The 13,733-nt window shown below is 38.4% G+C and overlaps 1 protein-coding gene across 3 annotated transcripts in view; it reads left to right on the forward strand.

The window, feature by feature from the left end:
- Positions 1 to 13,733, forward strand: part of VAV3 (vav guanine nucleotide exchange factor 3) — a 210,471-nt gene that overhangs the window by 94,579 nt on the left and 102,159 nt on the right. For all 3 annotated transcript variants that reach the window (XM_054833521.1, XM_054833519.1, XM_054833520.1), the window contains exons 3-5: positions 7,483 to 7,541; positions 8,418 to 8,483; positions 11,409 to 11,517. In XM_054833521.1, coding sequence (XP_054689496.1) covers positions 7,483 to 7,541; positions 8,418 to 8,483; positions 11,409 to 11,517 — 234 coding nt within the window. The remainder of the gene's footprint in view (positions 1 to 7,482; positions 7,542 to 8,417; positions 8,484 to 11,408; positions 11,518 to 13,733) is intronic.

A 13,733-nucleotide genomic window follows, 5' to 3' on the forward strand; every position in this document is an offset into this window, starting at 1 on the left:
AACCCAAAAACCCCTAACAAAACCCCTGCAAAAAGCAAAAAAACCCCAAACACAAAAAGACCAACCAAAAAGAAAAAAAACCCCAACAACAAAAACAACTAGAAAACCAAAACCTAAACCCTGCGAAGGCATGGTGAGGGCTGGCAGGTATTCATAGAACCAAAACTGCGAGCTGCAGACAGGAAGCGGCTGCCAAAGCTCCTTCCCCATGTGCTTGAAGGGGTGTCTCGGCCTTTTGGACAGAATGAACCAAGAGGTTAACGGGGCTGTGCTATTTGTGCAATTTGGACTTTCTCAGTTACTTATAAGAGCAGAACTGTCTAGGGAAGCTTTTGTACTTTTGGACTAGCAACTGTAGCCTCATCACTGACCTTAAGTTTGAAAAAATGGGATTTTAAGCACAACTGTTGTTTAATGTGTATACGTTTGTGTGTGCAATTGGGTACTGATCAGTAAAGACTTGCTTAGTAGAGTCCTAATAACATCGCATTGAGTTTTACAAATTCCTGGAGAGCATTCAGTTTTGCTTCTCCTTTTTTTTTTCTTTTTTTTTTTCTGAGTAATGTTTGGGAGTTGTGTGTGCAGTCCTGTGTTGTTACATCTGCCAGTCCCACTATTCCAGGTCAGGAGTGTGCGTGATCAGAGGCGTCGCTCCCTATAAAAGGGTTAAAATGTTAAAAATTTTCAGTGTGCAAAAGGAGTGGAGGAGGCTTTTGGTCAGTGAGGGCTTCAACCTACCCTTTGCTATTGCTGGAAACTCCATTGATGCTTTTATTTTAACTATTGTCCTGGAGAAAAACGTTATAGATATTTTGTAATGTAAACATATGACCTCAAGTGCTGCTTAGTATAATTTAGAGATGTGAAAAGAAGACAACAACAGCAGTCTTTAATGTCAGATGTTTTATTTTTACTGAAAGAGGAGAATACTCGCAGCCTTAACCTGTTCTTTTGGACATCAGGTCATTTGTCCTTTTATATTTTCCAGAGTGTTTTTTTAAAATTGTGATGTTCTATCTCTCTGGCTCTGCTTGCCTTCCTGGTGCCAAACTGCCCTCCTCCCTGCCTCACCTCTCCTTACAAGCCTTTGGAGAAAATGTTGCATCTTTTTAGAGTTGTTGATTCCCTAGGGCTTTTGAAGTCCCAGCAGTTTGCATCTCTGTAGTTAACTTACCTACAAACAGAAAGAGGCAACACCCAGGAGGTTTTTTGTCTTGGCTATTTGGTCGTGTGTGGTGGGGTTTTGTTTTTTTTGGGTTTTTTTTGGTGTGTTGGTTTTTTTTTTTTTTTTTTTTTTTTGTCTGGAGAAAGACTTTCCTGCCGCTTTATCAGTGAAGACACTGTGGAGGCACCGGAGAAAACGGATACAAGATGAGACTTCCCTAGGGCGATGCGTGTGTAGTAACCCCTGCCCAGGAGGGAAAGAGTGGAGGTTTGCTGCCCGGAGCCGGCCGGGCTTCCCCCCAGCAGCACGGCAGCACCTCTGAGGTCTGCTCTCAGCTCCGAGCTGCGGCTCTGCGTTCAGGGGAAACGCACAACTGCCAAAAGCGGCTGTTACAGCAGTCGTGTTACCCGTGCTCCTTCTGCATGAGAGCATTTGGCACCTGGTTTCAAACTGTTTGTCAGAGTCCCTGGCAGGCTCCTGTCAGTCACAAAAAACTTGGCTCAGGGTTGTGAATTTGTTCGTCAGAGTTTCCTGGGATGTTTGGGCTATTTTCCTTACTGCTCCTACACCAGCACTAAGCCCTAAGGATGGAGTAGTCCTCAGGTGTATTTTCTGAGGATGTCGTTCAGTGGAAATGGAAGAATGGGCATGGACAAGGGGAGATGCCAGAATTGGGGTGGCTGAAGGTGGTATCAGTGAGGAAACAGGGAGCATCCCGCAACTGGCGATTACCCCTGTGGAAAGTAAACCTGTGACTTTCCTTTGGGTTGCAGCTGTCAGTGCTCTACACCTAAAGCTTGGATTTCATTATTTGAATGAGATGAAAATCAGCTGTATGTGAAGCTTTGTGTAATCAAAACCAGGTGACTGCATTTCTACCTGCTGGAGGTCTGCAGGCTGTTGTGTTCCTAAGGAAATGTTGGTGTGGGTGCCCAGGCTGTAAATTGTCTTTCACATGTTTGTGTCTGTATGACTTCCACGCTTCAGTGTATGCCACAGCAGTATTTAGCAGAGGCATATTTGCATAGCTGGTATTTGAAATTTGCTGTTTGTTTTTAAGGGCCTGTTAGAGGTGCCATTATGTAAAACAAAGGGTTTGCTTTTAGGCCATCCTGGCCATCCCTTTTTTTTTTTCCCCTCCCCTTCTTATCTTTTTAATGAGTTTTCATTCATTCTGCCTCTTTTTTGAAAAACCCTTATCCTTTCTCCCTCCCTTGAGGCTTGTGGTTTGATTAAAACTAACCTGAACCAACACCATGTACTAAGCTTATGATACCAGAACAAGGCAGATGGAGACAAAATTTAACTTAAACACACTTTACTTGGAATAATATACTCATTAGATCAGCGGCTGTGTAATCATCCTGGAGTTTTCTGGCTACATGTCCTTTTTCACATCTGTCAGCCAAGTTAGATGTAAATGTAATGGTTCCTAGAGGTCTTTTGGCCCAAAAGCTAATGCTGGGTTATGGTAAAATATTAAGGTATGTTCCCCCCACCACCTTCCCCTCTTTGTGCCAAATGTAAAGTATTGATCCAGGGTTGTCCGGAGCCTGGTAAACTGCAGAGTAGCAAATGATAAACCTTTCTTAATATAAGTCATTTGAGAATATATACAGCAATTTCATCTTATCTTGAGTGACACCGATGCAAAATTATGATTTCTCTTTTTATCCCCCCCCCCGATGTATGAGTGAAACCAGCTTAACGAAAAGTCATTCAGCACGTGGGCATGAGTAGCAGTTCTGGCTTTGAAGTATCCTGGATATGAGACACTTGGAATTGGCCTCATAAGAGACTTAAGCTTTAGTGATGCAGAGTGTGCATGTCTGTTTTCTCTAGGAACACTGGATTTCTGCCTGCTTTAGCTCTTTGTGATTTCATAACCTGCCCAGAGCTCTGGGCAGTGTATGTATATATCCAGATAATTAATATGTGCATGTCTGTAGCTCAAGACTCCCTACCTTTCAATACTCATGTGCATGTATCAAAAAGTAGGTTGGTACTGGAAATATTTTTCATGGGCAAATAACTATGTTATGCTAATCTGTTTCTATGTATCTGCTAAATAAATTCACTTCAAGGGAGGGAGTAAAGCTAAGTTTTCAACAAAATGCAATGCTCAAATACTAAGCTAGATGCCCAGATTTTGAAAAAAAGATTTTATATGTAATATAGTTGTGAATTCTTGGTGACTTTTACTGTGTCTTAGGAAAACATATCCTAATTTAAGTGTGTACATGGAAACAACTGCTTTGAAGATCTAACTGATAAGTGAGTCTTTCTAGGTTTTGTTGGCATAAATGATGAAACTGTTGCCATCAATGTTTGTTGATCACTTCATGTTTTCAGTTCACATAAACATCAGAAATATAAGCATGGGCCTAGTCCTGACAGCAGCTGTCAATAGCTTAATGATTTACTCTTTTAAAAGTGGAAAAATACTTTTAAAATGCACCTTGTTCTTGAACTGCATGATTTGTGAAGTTCTTCAAGAAACAAGATTAAAAAGTGCCCCCCACCAAAATACTTAGGAAGGCACATTTTAAACTCAGACACACTACTGCTGTGGAAAATAGTCCTTCTAGTATACTGCTGCTGTAAGCATGCATAGGAATATCTGACGTGATTTACTGACAAGTATGGCTGCAGGAAATTACAAAATAAAGTTTCAGCAAGGGATATGAAAGTGCTTACATAAACTGGAGAGCCTGACCTACAACAGTAAGTCAAGTGAAACAATAATAAATACTAAAGCTAAAAAAAAAAAAAAAAAAAAAAAATCTGCTGTTTGAGTAATTCGTGAAGTAAAAAGTTAATGTGTAGTGCCCGAACTATGAATGAAGAGCAGAGCCACTCGCTGGGGCGCAAGCTGAGTCCTGCTTCCTCTTGCAGGGCTGAAGATTTGAATTTCATGTCATATTTTGCATAAACTGGCTATATACTGAAAAACAAACTTGGATGTTCACATCTTCTTGAAGTGAGCGTGGCTTTGATGTGACTTCTAAAGAGTTGCTTAACCCCTGTCTGACGGCATTAGTCAGTGCAAAGGAGCTATAGTGAGGCGGCTGCAGGTCGGGCTTCCTTTTATGCCTGCAAGTCTCTTGCTAACATCTCCCAATTTCAGTTTGGCTGCAGGAGTGTCAGAGAGTTATTGAGCTTTCCAACGTGAAGGGATGCAGTCATTGCAGGATGTTTAGGAATAGCAGAACATAAATACGAATCTTCACTCGGTTTCTAGTTTTCACTGCCTTTTACTGGTAATAGCGTGTGTGCAAAGGCCCTGCAGCCTTTGCACAGTTGTTTGCTGTAGAGCAGTGCCAGCTATGGAAGCTCTGTTCTGGACTTTGCATAAGCAAGGAGTCCTACTTTCGCACTTAAGCGAAGATCCAGTTTAGGCTCATTTCAGAGGTACACAAGCATCTGCCTCAGTCCTTGCTGCGGAAGAGAACTGGGCAATCATTTAGGGTAAAACAGATTAAAGCTCTGCTGAAAGGAAGAGAGCAAGACAAAAAAAGCACATGAAAAGCATTAAATTGAATGTTATGGACTTTCATGTGTATGATACACTGTAATTTTGGAGTTCAGAATTGCACTATACTATAGTGTCCCTCATGTCAACTGTATAGGGCTGCAAACCAGAACTGTTCTGAAAAACTCTCGAGTCTCTGTCAGTTTGTTGAAAATCGGACATTTTGCTGGATTTAGTTTGATTGTTTTGATGAATGTCTGTTGAAACTCTGATCGTTTTTCTGACAACTCAGCCCATACATAGCTGCAGCCTTCCCCATGGACCTAGAAATTGGAGAATTCTTAAGAGTTCCTGCAGTGACTCAGAACCAAATAACTGAAATTTAATGTGGAAGGAGAATCTTTCTTTGCCCCAATTCTTGTTGGAGCAAATACATTTACACATATGTGATGTTGAAATAATGTGTTGAGCAGAAGTGGTAGTTTCATGTACGATTACTTGTGTAAATATTCCTGACTTTTCCTTAGAATTCCTTAAGGAAGCCACAGTAGCAGGAACAAGACCCCCTCAGTACAAACTGTTCTGTTTCTTGACAGAGTGCTGTTTTAAGCTGTGCTTTAGTAGGAGCAATAGGGCAAGCATTGCCTTTTATTTTGCGGAAGTTATGTCTGCTTTCGGTTATGTATTTTATTCTTAAATACACAATGGGGTGGTTAATGGTCTTCAGTTCAAAATTGTTTTGTTCTGAAAGAGAAGAATAGTGATCTCTGCCCATTACCTTTCCCCTTTTGCATGCCAGTGTGGCCATGCCTTATCCCATACTTCTGGAGAAGGCAGGGTGTGTCTCATGAGATACTGACAGCAGTTGTGATGATTACCACCCCCCACCCCCCCAGGTTTCCCATCAGTTCCTGAAAAAAATTTTCTATTTCCCTTAATTTATAAGTCTGTCTTTTGTTTGTGTCTGACAGCTGTAAAATGTAATTTGGCAGTACATTTTGGGAATAACATTTCTTGGTTATCTTCCTAAAATTCATAATTATTTTTTTGTACAGATCTTTTTCGTGCTATCTTGAAGCAACCATAGTTAGCTGTTAAGACTAAGACATACTTCTACTGGGTTTGATTATGCTAGATAAGTGGGATTCCCTCTAAGGAAAGGGTTTGCGTGGGCGGAGTAGTTTGCAAAAGATTTTCTGTGTGCTGGAAAATAATGCATTGAAACAGGAAAGGGATATTAAATTCACCAGACTTGCACTCTCTGTTTCAATAATCATTAAACCTCTTTTCCTGTGGTTTTGCCAATCAATGTTAACCCATCTGTCAGGACAGATCATTTTGCCAGCTATTGAATTTTTTAGTTAACTTCCCACAACGTCTTGTCTCACGTGGCTCAGCAGTCCTTGCAGACCTGCACTGGGAATTCTCGCAGGTGTGCAGAGGCAGGTTCTGGTATGGTACAGAAACCAGAACTCCCCTGCAACAGCAAGACTGTGTAAAGGAGTTTTGTTTTTTTTCCCCCCCTTTTGACTAATGTGAAATAGCTTTTAATTAACTTTATGGTTTATTCAATCAAATTTTAGTCACAATTTCTGAAACCTATTCTAGGTTGCACTGCAGTTCTTCTGTTTGTATTGGAATTAATATGCCTGCACCTTTGTTTATGTTCGTAGCATATTTATTTTTTTTATTATTCTTTGACATTTCTGTAAGACATTAATTTTCACAGCAGCTTAAATGAACCCAAAATGTTCCTTTCACAGGAGTGGTATAACTTAGTTTATTCTGAATTTTACCCATCTGCATATGGGACTTCATTCACTTTTGGAGGCTTTGTAACTTCAGTTTAAGCTCTGTAGTTGGTGATTATTCACTGTGGTTTTTACTTTGTCATTCTCTTGTGTAAACATGTCATTGTCCTTCTTTTGAGAGATGTACTTTTTTTATGGTCAAGTTAGTCTTGTAGTTAGAACTTCAAAAATAAGTAATTTTGATTGCAGAGATTATTCTCAAATGCCCATGGAACATAGAATTGCTATACTGCTATTTTGGTACTACCAATAAAAACCTTCTTTGGAAATTTCACGTCAGCTTAATACAGATTGTAAATTGTAAAGACCCAACCTGAAACTTCTGGGAAGTTCAGGGGAACTTTGTCATTGGAATTCATACAGGGTGTCATCTTGGCTATTTTGCTCTCCCTAGAAAATAAGACTTGCTAGTCTGGTAGTGCTCAAAATAAGAGAAAATATTTGTGACAGAGAGGACACATTAGGCAGAGTACAAGTTGGTCTTGTGTTGTTACAGCCGACAGCAAAGTGACTCCGTGTATGTGACTGTGTACACGTATTGTACCCTCCCCAGTGTTCTCCCTCTCTTATTGTATAACCTTGAGGCTTACAGGAGGTATTTTCTTAGAATGAGATCTTCCAAATTGCTGCCATCTTCTAAAAATAAACAAAGCCTATGCAGCTTCTTTAACTGTTTGGTTAGTAAGAGATTACCTTTCCTTTGCAAGCCAGTCCTGAAGACTGATGGAAAGATGCCTGTCTGCTGGTTTGGCATTTGGCTCCCTCTTCTGGCCAGTATTTGGAAAAGCTCAAATTAACGAGGATTTTCCTTCTGGAGCTACAATGAAAAAGATAATTCAGTGCAGTCTGTAAGATAAAATTTGATTACAGTTGATCCAATTGCAAATTGAATGTCTAATTTGTGACATATGACCTGTGTCTGTTTACATTATTCAATATGAAATGGTGTTGCTGATAATTAAACAGTAGAGAACAAAATGTTTTATTGCTTCTGTTCTATACCTAATCATGGTTTCTTTTTCCTTCTTCTCCAGGTGATAGAAACACTTTCAAAGCTTTCTCGCACTCCTATTGCAATAGGCACAGGAATAAGGTATGTTGTTGCATTAGTGAAAATGCCTCTTGCGTGATGCTCCTTGGAAAAGTTGTTAGAGGCAGTATAGGCAGTGTCCCCCAGTAAGAACTTCTGTGGTTGTAAACCAAATTGCCCAGTGGACAGCTAACCAAGGTTCTGGACCTCTGAGGATCTCCAAAGGGTTTCTTCTACCTCTTACTGAAGTGCCTGAACTACTTTTACTTGTGTTGAAGCACAGGGTGGACAAATGAGCAGTTAGTATTACAGAACTTGTGTGATAATTGTGACACATGGATTCTAAGTCAGGCTGATGCAGTGCTGATCATATGTAAAGACAAATGGGTTTTTTTCTTCTTTTTCCCTTCTAAAAATCAGCAAAACTGCCAAGTTTGTGAGATTCTCATTTTCAAAAAGAAACCAAAAAACCCCAACCAAAAAACCCCAACCAAAACTAACCTCATGAATTATAATTGTGGACTGTGAGAGAAGGTGAAAGTCTTCATGCTTTGTTGTTCTCCATCTTTTCGAATGGTTTGATTCAGCAGTCTTATCATATATGAATGGATGATGTTTTAAAAACATAGACAAAACTCCCTTGCCAGTCCTATAATCCATGTTCTGTGCTAAAAATAGTAGTTAATATTCCTAGCTGAAAAACTGATAATGATGTATATTAGTGGTGATTTTATAACAACCCCATCCAGTAGGGTTGTTATAAATCCAGTATCATGTATAGAAGTCTAAATCCATGTATACTGTTCATCAGAGGAAGAGGGGAACATACCAACACATGAACATATAGTAAACTGTGTGAAAATTCTAGAAAAGAAACAAAACCCCACTCTGTGACTAGACTAGTGCTGTCTATACTTCATGCTGTTTTTCTTTCTATAGGCCCTTCCCTACAGAAGAAAGCGTTGATGATGAAGATATCTACAAAAGTCTTCCTGATTTAATAGAGTATGTTGTAAATCTTTAGTTAAAGGTTTTGGCTTTCAGTTGCATGCTATTAGTTATATGATGTTATAGAACACATAGATTTAATGAGAATGGGATATTTATTTGATTTTTAAAAGATTTTGTTAGCTGTTATGCTGTCCAGGAAGAATTAATTACGAAAGCTTATCTGAATGATTGTAGTACATTTATATATGTAAGGGAGCATATTTCATGGAGAGTGCTTGTAGTAAAGTAAATCATGAATGCATTTTTAAATTATCTGTCTGTACTATGAGAATGCTTTCATAGAATTACAGTATCAGTTGTAAGGGAATCAAGGAAATTGTCTTGAACTTGCAAAAAAAAAAAGCATGTTTGGATCATAATTCAAGCGGGTCATTTCTCTAAAGTCAGTGAAATTTTCGTATGAGTGCATTTACCTCTCTGGGCAAGTGTTTGCAAGATTATTAATTATTGCCAATTTTCACATTGGCTTTGAGGTACAAGTAAGAGAAACGTGAACATACTGTATAGTATTGAATGGTAGACTGCAGCTTTATTTTGCAGACTGGTGAGGTAAATACACCTGGGCAGAAAAAATTGTCAGGAAGAACTACTCTTTGTATCCTATGGCTAGAATGTCTCAAGATCCATTAGGAATTGTGTTGGACAAGAGCTAGGATCAGAGCTCGCTGTCCCAAAGCTCAAAGTTCACCATCGCTAGTGCCCATCTGGCTCTATCTTGGCGCTGGCCACATTCGGTGTCCCTTGCTGTGATGTGGTGAAGTAGCTGCTGTGCACACTGTTGATTTGTGTCTTTACTACCTGTAAAGAAGGAAAGGGAAACAAAGCCTGCTGTGGTTGGCATTGCTCAACTTATCACCTCCCCTGCAAAACTCCTCCTTGTGTCCTGCAGGTGTCTGGCTGTCTCATAGATAGGTGTTTTTCACTCTGTCTAGCTGAATGTGCAGAAGGTAGGAGTTGCAGTCTCCTCTGACACCCAGGTGGGCTAAAGGTGATGTCCTCATCTCTTGGATGTGGTGGCATTAGCACTGTTTGAAAATAATATTTCTATCAGTTCTTAAATAGGCATACAAATTCAATGCTGGGAGACAGTCCTTCATTAAAAGAAAAATAAAAATTAACATAATCATACCAAAGAAATTGACATCCGTAGCTGCTCTTTTGCATCAAATTACAAATATTACTCACTGAAATTTCATAGTTATATGCTGTCTCAATTGTGGAGGAAACAATTCAAGAAGTACTCTCTTCATAAGAAACAAAAGTGCCAGTGAATGATGCAAATGGCCCACATTTTTTAGTTTATCTTAATTAGTAAGTGTATTTGGCTAAAATTAATCTAATTGTCCTTGAGTTTAAATGGTGTCTAAGGAATGTGGAATGAATTTAAGGCTTTCTGAAAGTTGAAAGAGCTGTAGTATTTAAATGTTTCTATCCTTACTCTGCCTTTTTGCCAGCTTTTGTTCCCTGGATCATAGACAGTAAAATGGAGTGTGTGCTGCATCTGACACAGCTGCTAGTGTTTAATGTGAAATGCTAGCACACCACCATCATTGGTGCAAGCTAAAATGTTAGACTAACCTGGAACACCTGGGCTTTCTGGTATCTGTTGGAAAAGGGAGGGATGTGAGCAATATCTGCATTCTGTTGAATCCCCCAAATTTTTTTTTAATCACTTCATCTATTGAAACTTCTAACGGTTGCTTACTTTATCTTTCTGATGTCCTCAAGTTAAACAACAACAAAGGTGATGCATATTTAATGAGAAATAAAAAATTGACTTGGTTTCTGTATATAGTCCTGACTACAGATGTAGTGATTTTGTATGGCATTTCCAAGCAGTCCGTGTGGCAGCTGTGTTGGTAGCAATTCTCATTCATTTTGATTTCTTTGAAATCATTAGTCCCTGCTGGTAGAGCTTCTGATGTCCTGTTCTTGAGTACTGATGATCCACTTACAGAAATGGTTGTCCTTCCTAGTTCTAGTGGAGCAATCCTCAATTTGTTTTTTTACTCTGAAGGATTTCAGTGTTGTCTTCCAACAACAAAAATCTCATTATTATCAGCACATCTGATCAAGTCTCTGTATTATTATGACCAGACTGCTTTCAATGTATTTTAGAGTTCTTTTGTAGACATACCCTAAAAAATGTGAGTGAAAGAGATACTATGGGCTTGATATGGTCCTAGTGCAAAATAGACAAAACTTCAGTAGGACTGACTAATGAAGCTGAATTAGCTGATGGTAGACTTGAGCACTGACTTTATGCTGAGCTACTTCTGTAGTCAGGTTAGTAGGAGGACACTTCTTGTGCATACTTTATTTTATTGAACTGTCTGACTTTCAGTTTGAAAGATTGCTTTTTTTTTCATTTTTGGGTAGCTGAAGGTTGCCATGAAGTGATCGAGATACTGGCTTATGATGTGGAGGTACAGACTCTCAGCTGCTGGCTCTGCAGTCTTTAGTGTATTTTATCCCAGATAATCCTTTCTTTTGGTGAGAAGGATACCTGTACCGGTGTCTCACATCCCAGTGCAGTGGGATGCCAGGCAGTAAGGAGAGGCAGCTCCACTTTACTTGATGTGGTGGGAAAAGGGACAAAGAGAAGAGAGCAGCTGGACAGTACCTCGTAATAAAACTGTCCTGACAAGCTGCTTTTGGTGTCTGGTTTAGTTCCTGTGTGATTCTAATTCACACAGTCTTCCGTGTTGTGTTGATTTTGTACAATCATATTTTAAATGCGCTGAGGAAAGAAAATGAATGGTCTTATTTTCCCTTAATGGGTTCTTTTCATTAGATAGTTCTATTAATTAATCTGTTTGTTTACTGTAGAAATGTTTGCCTGTGAGGAGTGGTCCCTTACAGAGCTGATAGTAATTTGCCTGTGCTGCTCAGCTTTTTTTATTGTCTTTTTATTTTCAGTGAAACTGGTGTTGATGAAGATGAAGAGTTATATGATTGTGTCTATGGAGAAGATGAAGGTGGGGAGGTTTATGAAGACCTAATGAAAGATGAAGCAGCACAGCAACCTGTATGTTTTCCAACTCCTAGCTATTTTCAAACTATAGCAGTTATATTTTTGAAAGTTAATATTTGTGATATTATCTCTTTATAGCTAGTTTCACCGAAACTTTACTTACGCTCAGTTGCATCCGGAGCTGTCGCGTGCAGTGCATTATCTCCTGTGTAAGACTTTGCAGACTGGTTTGGCAAAGGGTCAAATGTTAACTATAGTAATTTTTTGAAAGACATGTAATTTTTAAATGAAATTCAACAATTACTTCATTTGTTAGGGTTGCCAGTTATGAATGGTAAGATTTACTAGCTATTTTAAGAGCAATTAAATCAACTGCTTACTTCAAAGTGTCCCACTTCAAAAATTCAGTTGTTATATTCTGAAATGCTGTTCTTTCAGTCATAATTTGGACAACTAATCTAACAAGGACAACCGATAATTGTTTCATACCAATGAAATTCCTGCTTATTAAACCATGTAGTTTTTTGTTGATCATTAGATTGGTCTTACTGAGAATGGGATAAGTAGCTTAATCACTTTATCATGTAAAGGTACCATGGTCAGTTTTCAAAACTGCCTTGTAAAAAATCTGAACTTAGGCAATAAAATTTACTTGCCAATTGGGAGAAAACCTAATGTACTTGTCTGCTCTTTGAGATGTGCTTTCTGATCTGGAAAGTGTTAGTCTGTGGCCATGACAGGATATGTTTTTTAGGACAGTTGTTTTCTTCCTCTGTATTGCCATGAAGCATATTATGCTTCCTGTTGTCTTAAGTTGGAAACATGCTTCTACTTTTCCATATTGCGTTTTAGTAATATAGTTAGATGAAGAAGTCTAAAGATATTTTTTGTTTGTTTTTTAACACCTTGTCTATCTTTTCAATACAAGTAGAGGAGATACCAAGTGCGATTTATGTTCTCTGCTTTTGTGGTGATTCCCCAAAGTTACCATTATCTTGCCTTTGGGAAGACTACTGCCTTGTTTTAATCGTTATTGTTTTGAGTTAACAGTATTGTTTTCTAGCCTGTTTTTCTGTTAATACAAAATCTTGCAGGTAATGCATGTAAATTAAGGATGAGATAAGCAGAAACTTATGTTAGTTTTTCACATGTGGCTTAATTTTGTTTACCTCCCAAAGTTTAGGTGATTCAATGAAAACCAAATAAATTGAGTTGAAAAAACACTGGTTTATATCTAATGAAGTCACATTCACTTGCAGGCAGGATATTTTAGAAAAGTGTTTGAATAATAGGAAATCTTTACTGTGATCTTGTTTTGAGTTTTTATTCTATACTGAAACTCAAAATACATTAAGTTTTGGGTTTCATGTAATGAGTGTGGGTGGCTTTTTTTTTTTTTCAACTGTAACAGTTGGCAATCTCTGGCAGTGGGTAGTATGTAAACTTTCTCTGATTCTTTTTTTTTTCTTTCCTGTTGCAAATGTCACTCTCGCATATCTGTGTTTCTAGCAAATGATTAATATAGCAATCGGAACTTTCACGTTCTAATTTTAGTTGCATCTTAGCTTAGATACTTCAGATTGAACAGACTTGCGTTTGTGTCTTACAGAAAGTAAATGAAAATTGAAAACATGGTACAGCAAAATGTTTTTTCCACAACATGTAATGGATGGAGACACTACAATTGTTTTGCTGTGACAGCTTTCTTGAATGTGGTGGTTATTTCTGGTTTGTGATAACTTCCTGTCAGGTTTACAAATACGCCACATGCTAACATGATGATTTTATGGAGTTCTTTAATTTGAATCCTACGTGAGAATTCCTTGTATATAAAACAGTAGCACAGGACAATCTTCAGGTAGATTTTTTTAGGAGAACCCAATACTTTTCAGAGTCTCCAGTAGCAGCCAAAATGCTTTGCATCTCCCTCATCCTTGGTTTATTGTCATTATCTGACAAGGTAAACTAATGTTCCACTAAATTATTTTCTAGCAGTAGGTGACCTTCAAAGGCAATTTTTTCTCACTTGTACTGGTATTTGCATGTTATTTTGTATTTCTTCTCTCCTTTTATTTATTGCACTCAAATTCTAGAAGTTTGTGATACAGATAAAAAAGTGATATGTTAATTTCTGCCAAAAGTGCCTACGTGAATGATCTGTTTGGGTTAGGTGAGTACAAAACTGAAGTGTTTTAAATGGAATCCCAGGATTTAGTTTGCATTGCTCATATGAGAGTTGGTGAACAGCAAACCCTCATATTTTGCAAATG

This window comes from Grus americana, chromosome 8 (assembly GCF_028858705.1).
Source record: "Grus americana isolate bGruAme1 chromosome 8, bGruAme1.mat, whole genome shotgun sequence".
Lineage (NCBI taxonomy): Eukaryota > Metazoa > Chordata > Aves > Gruiformes > Gruidae > Grus > Grus americana.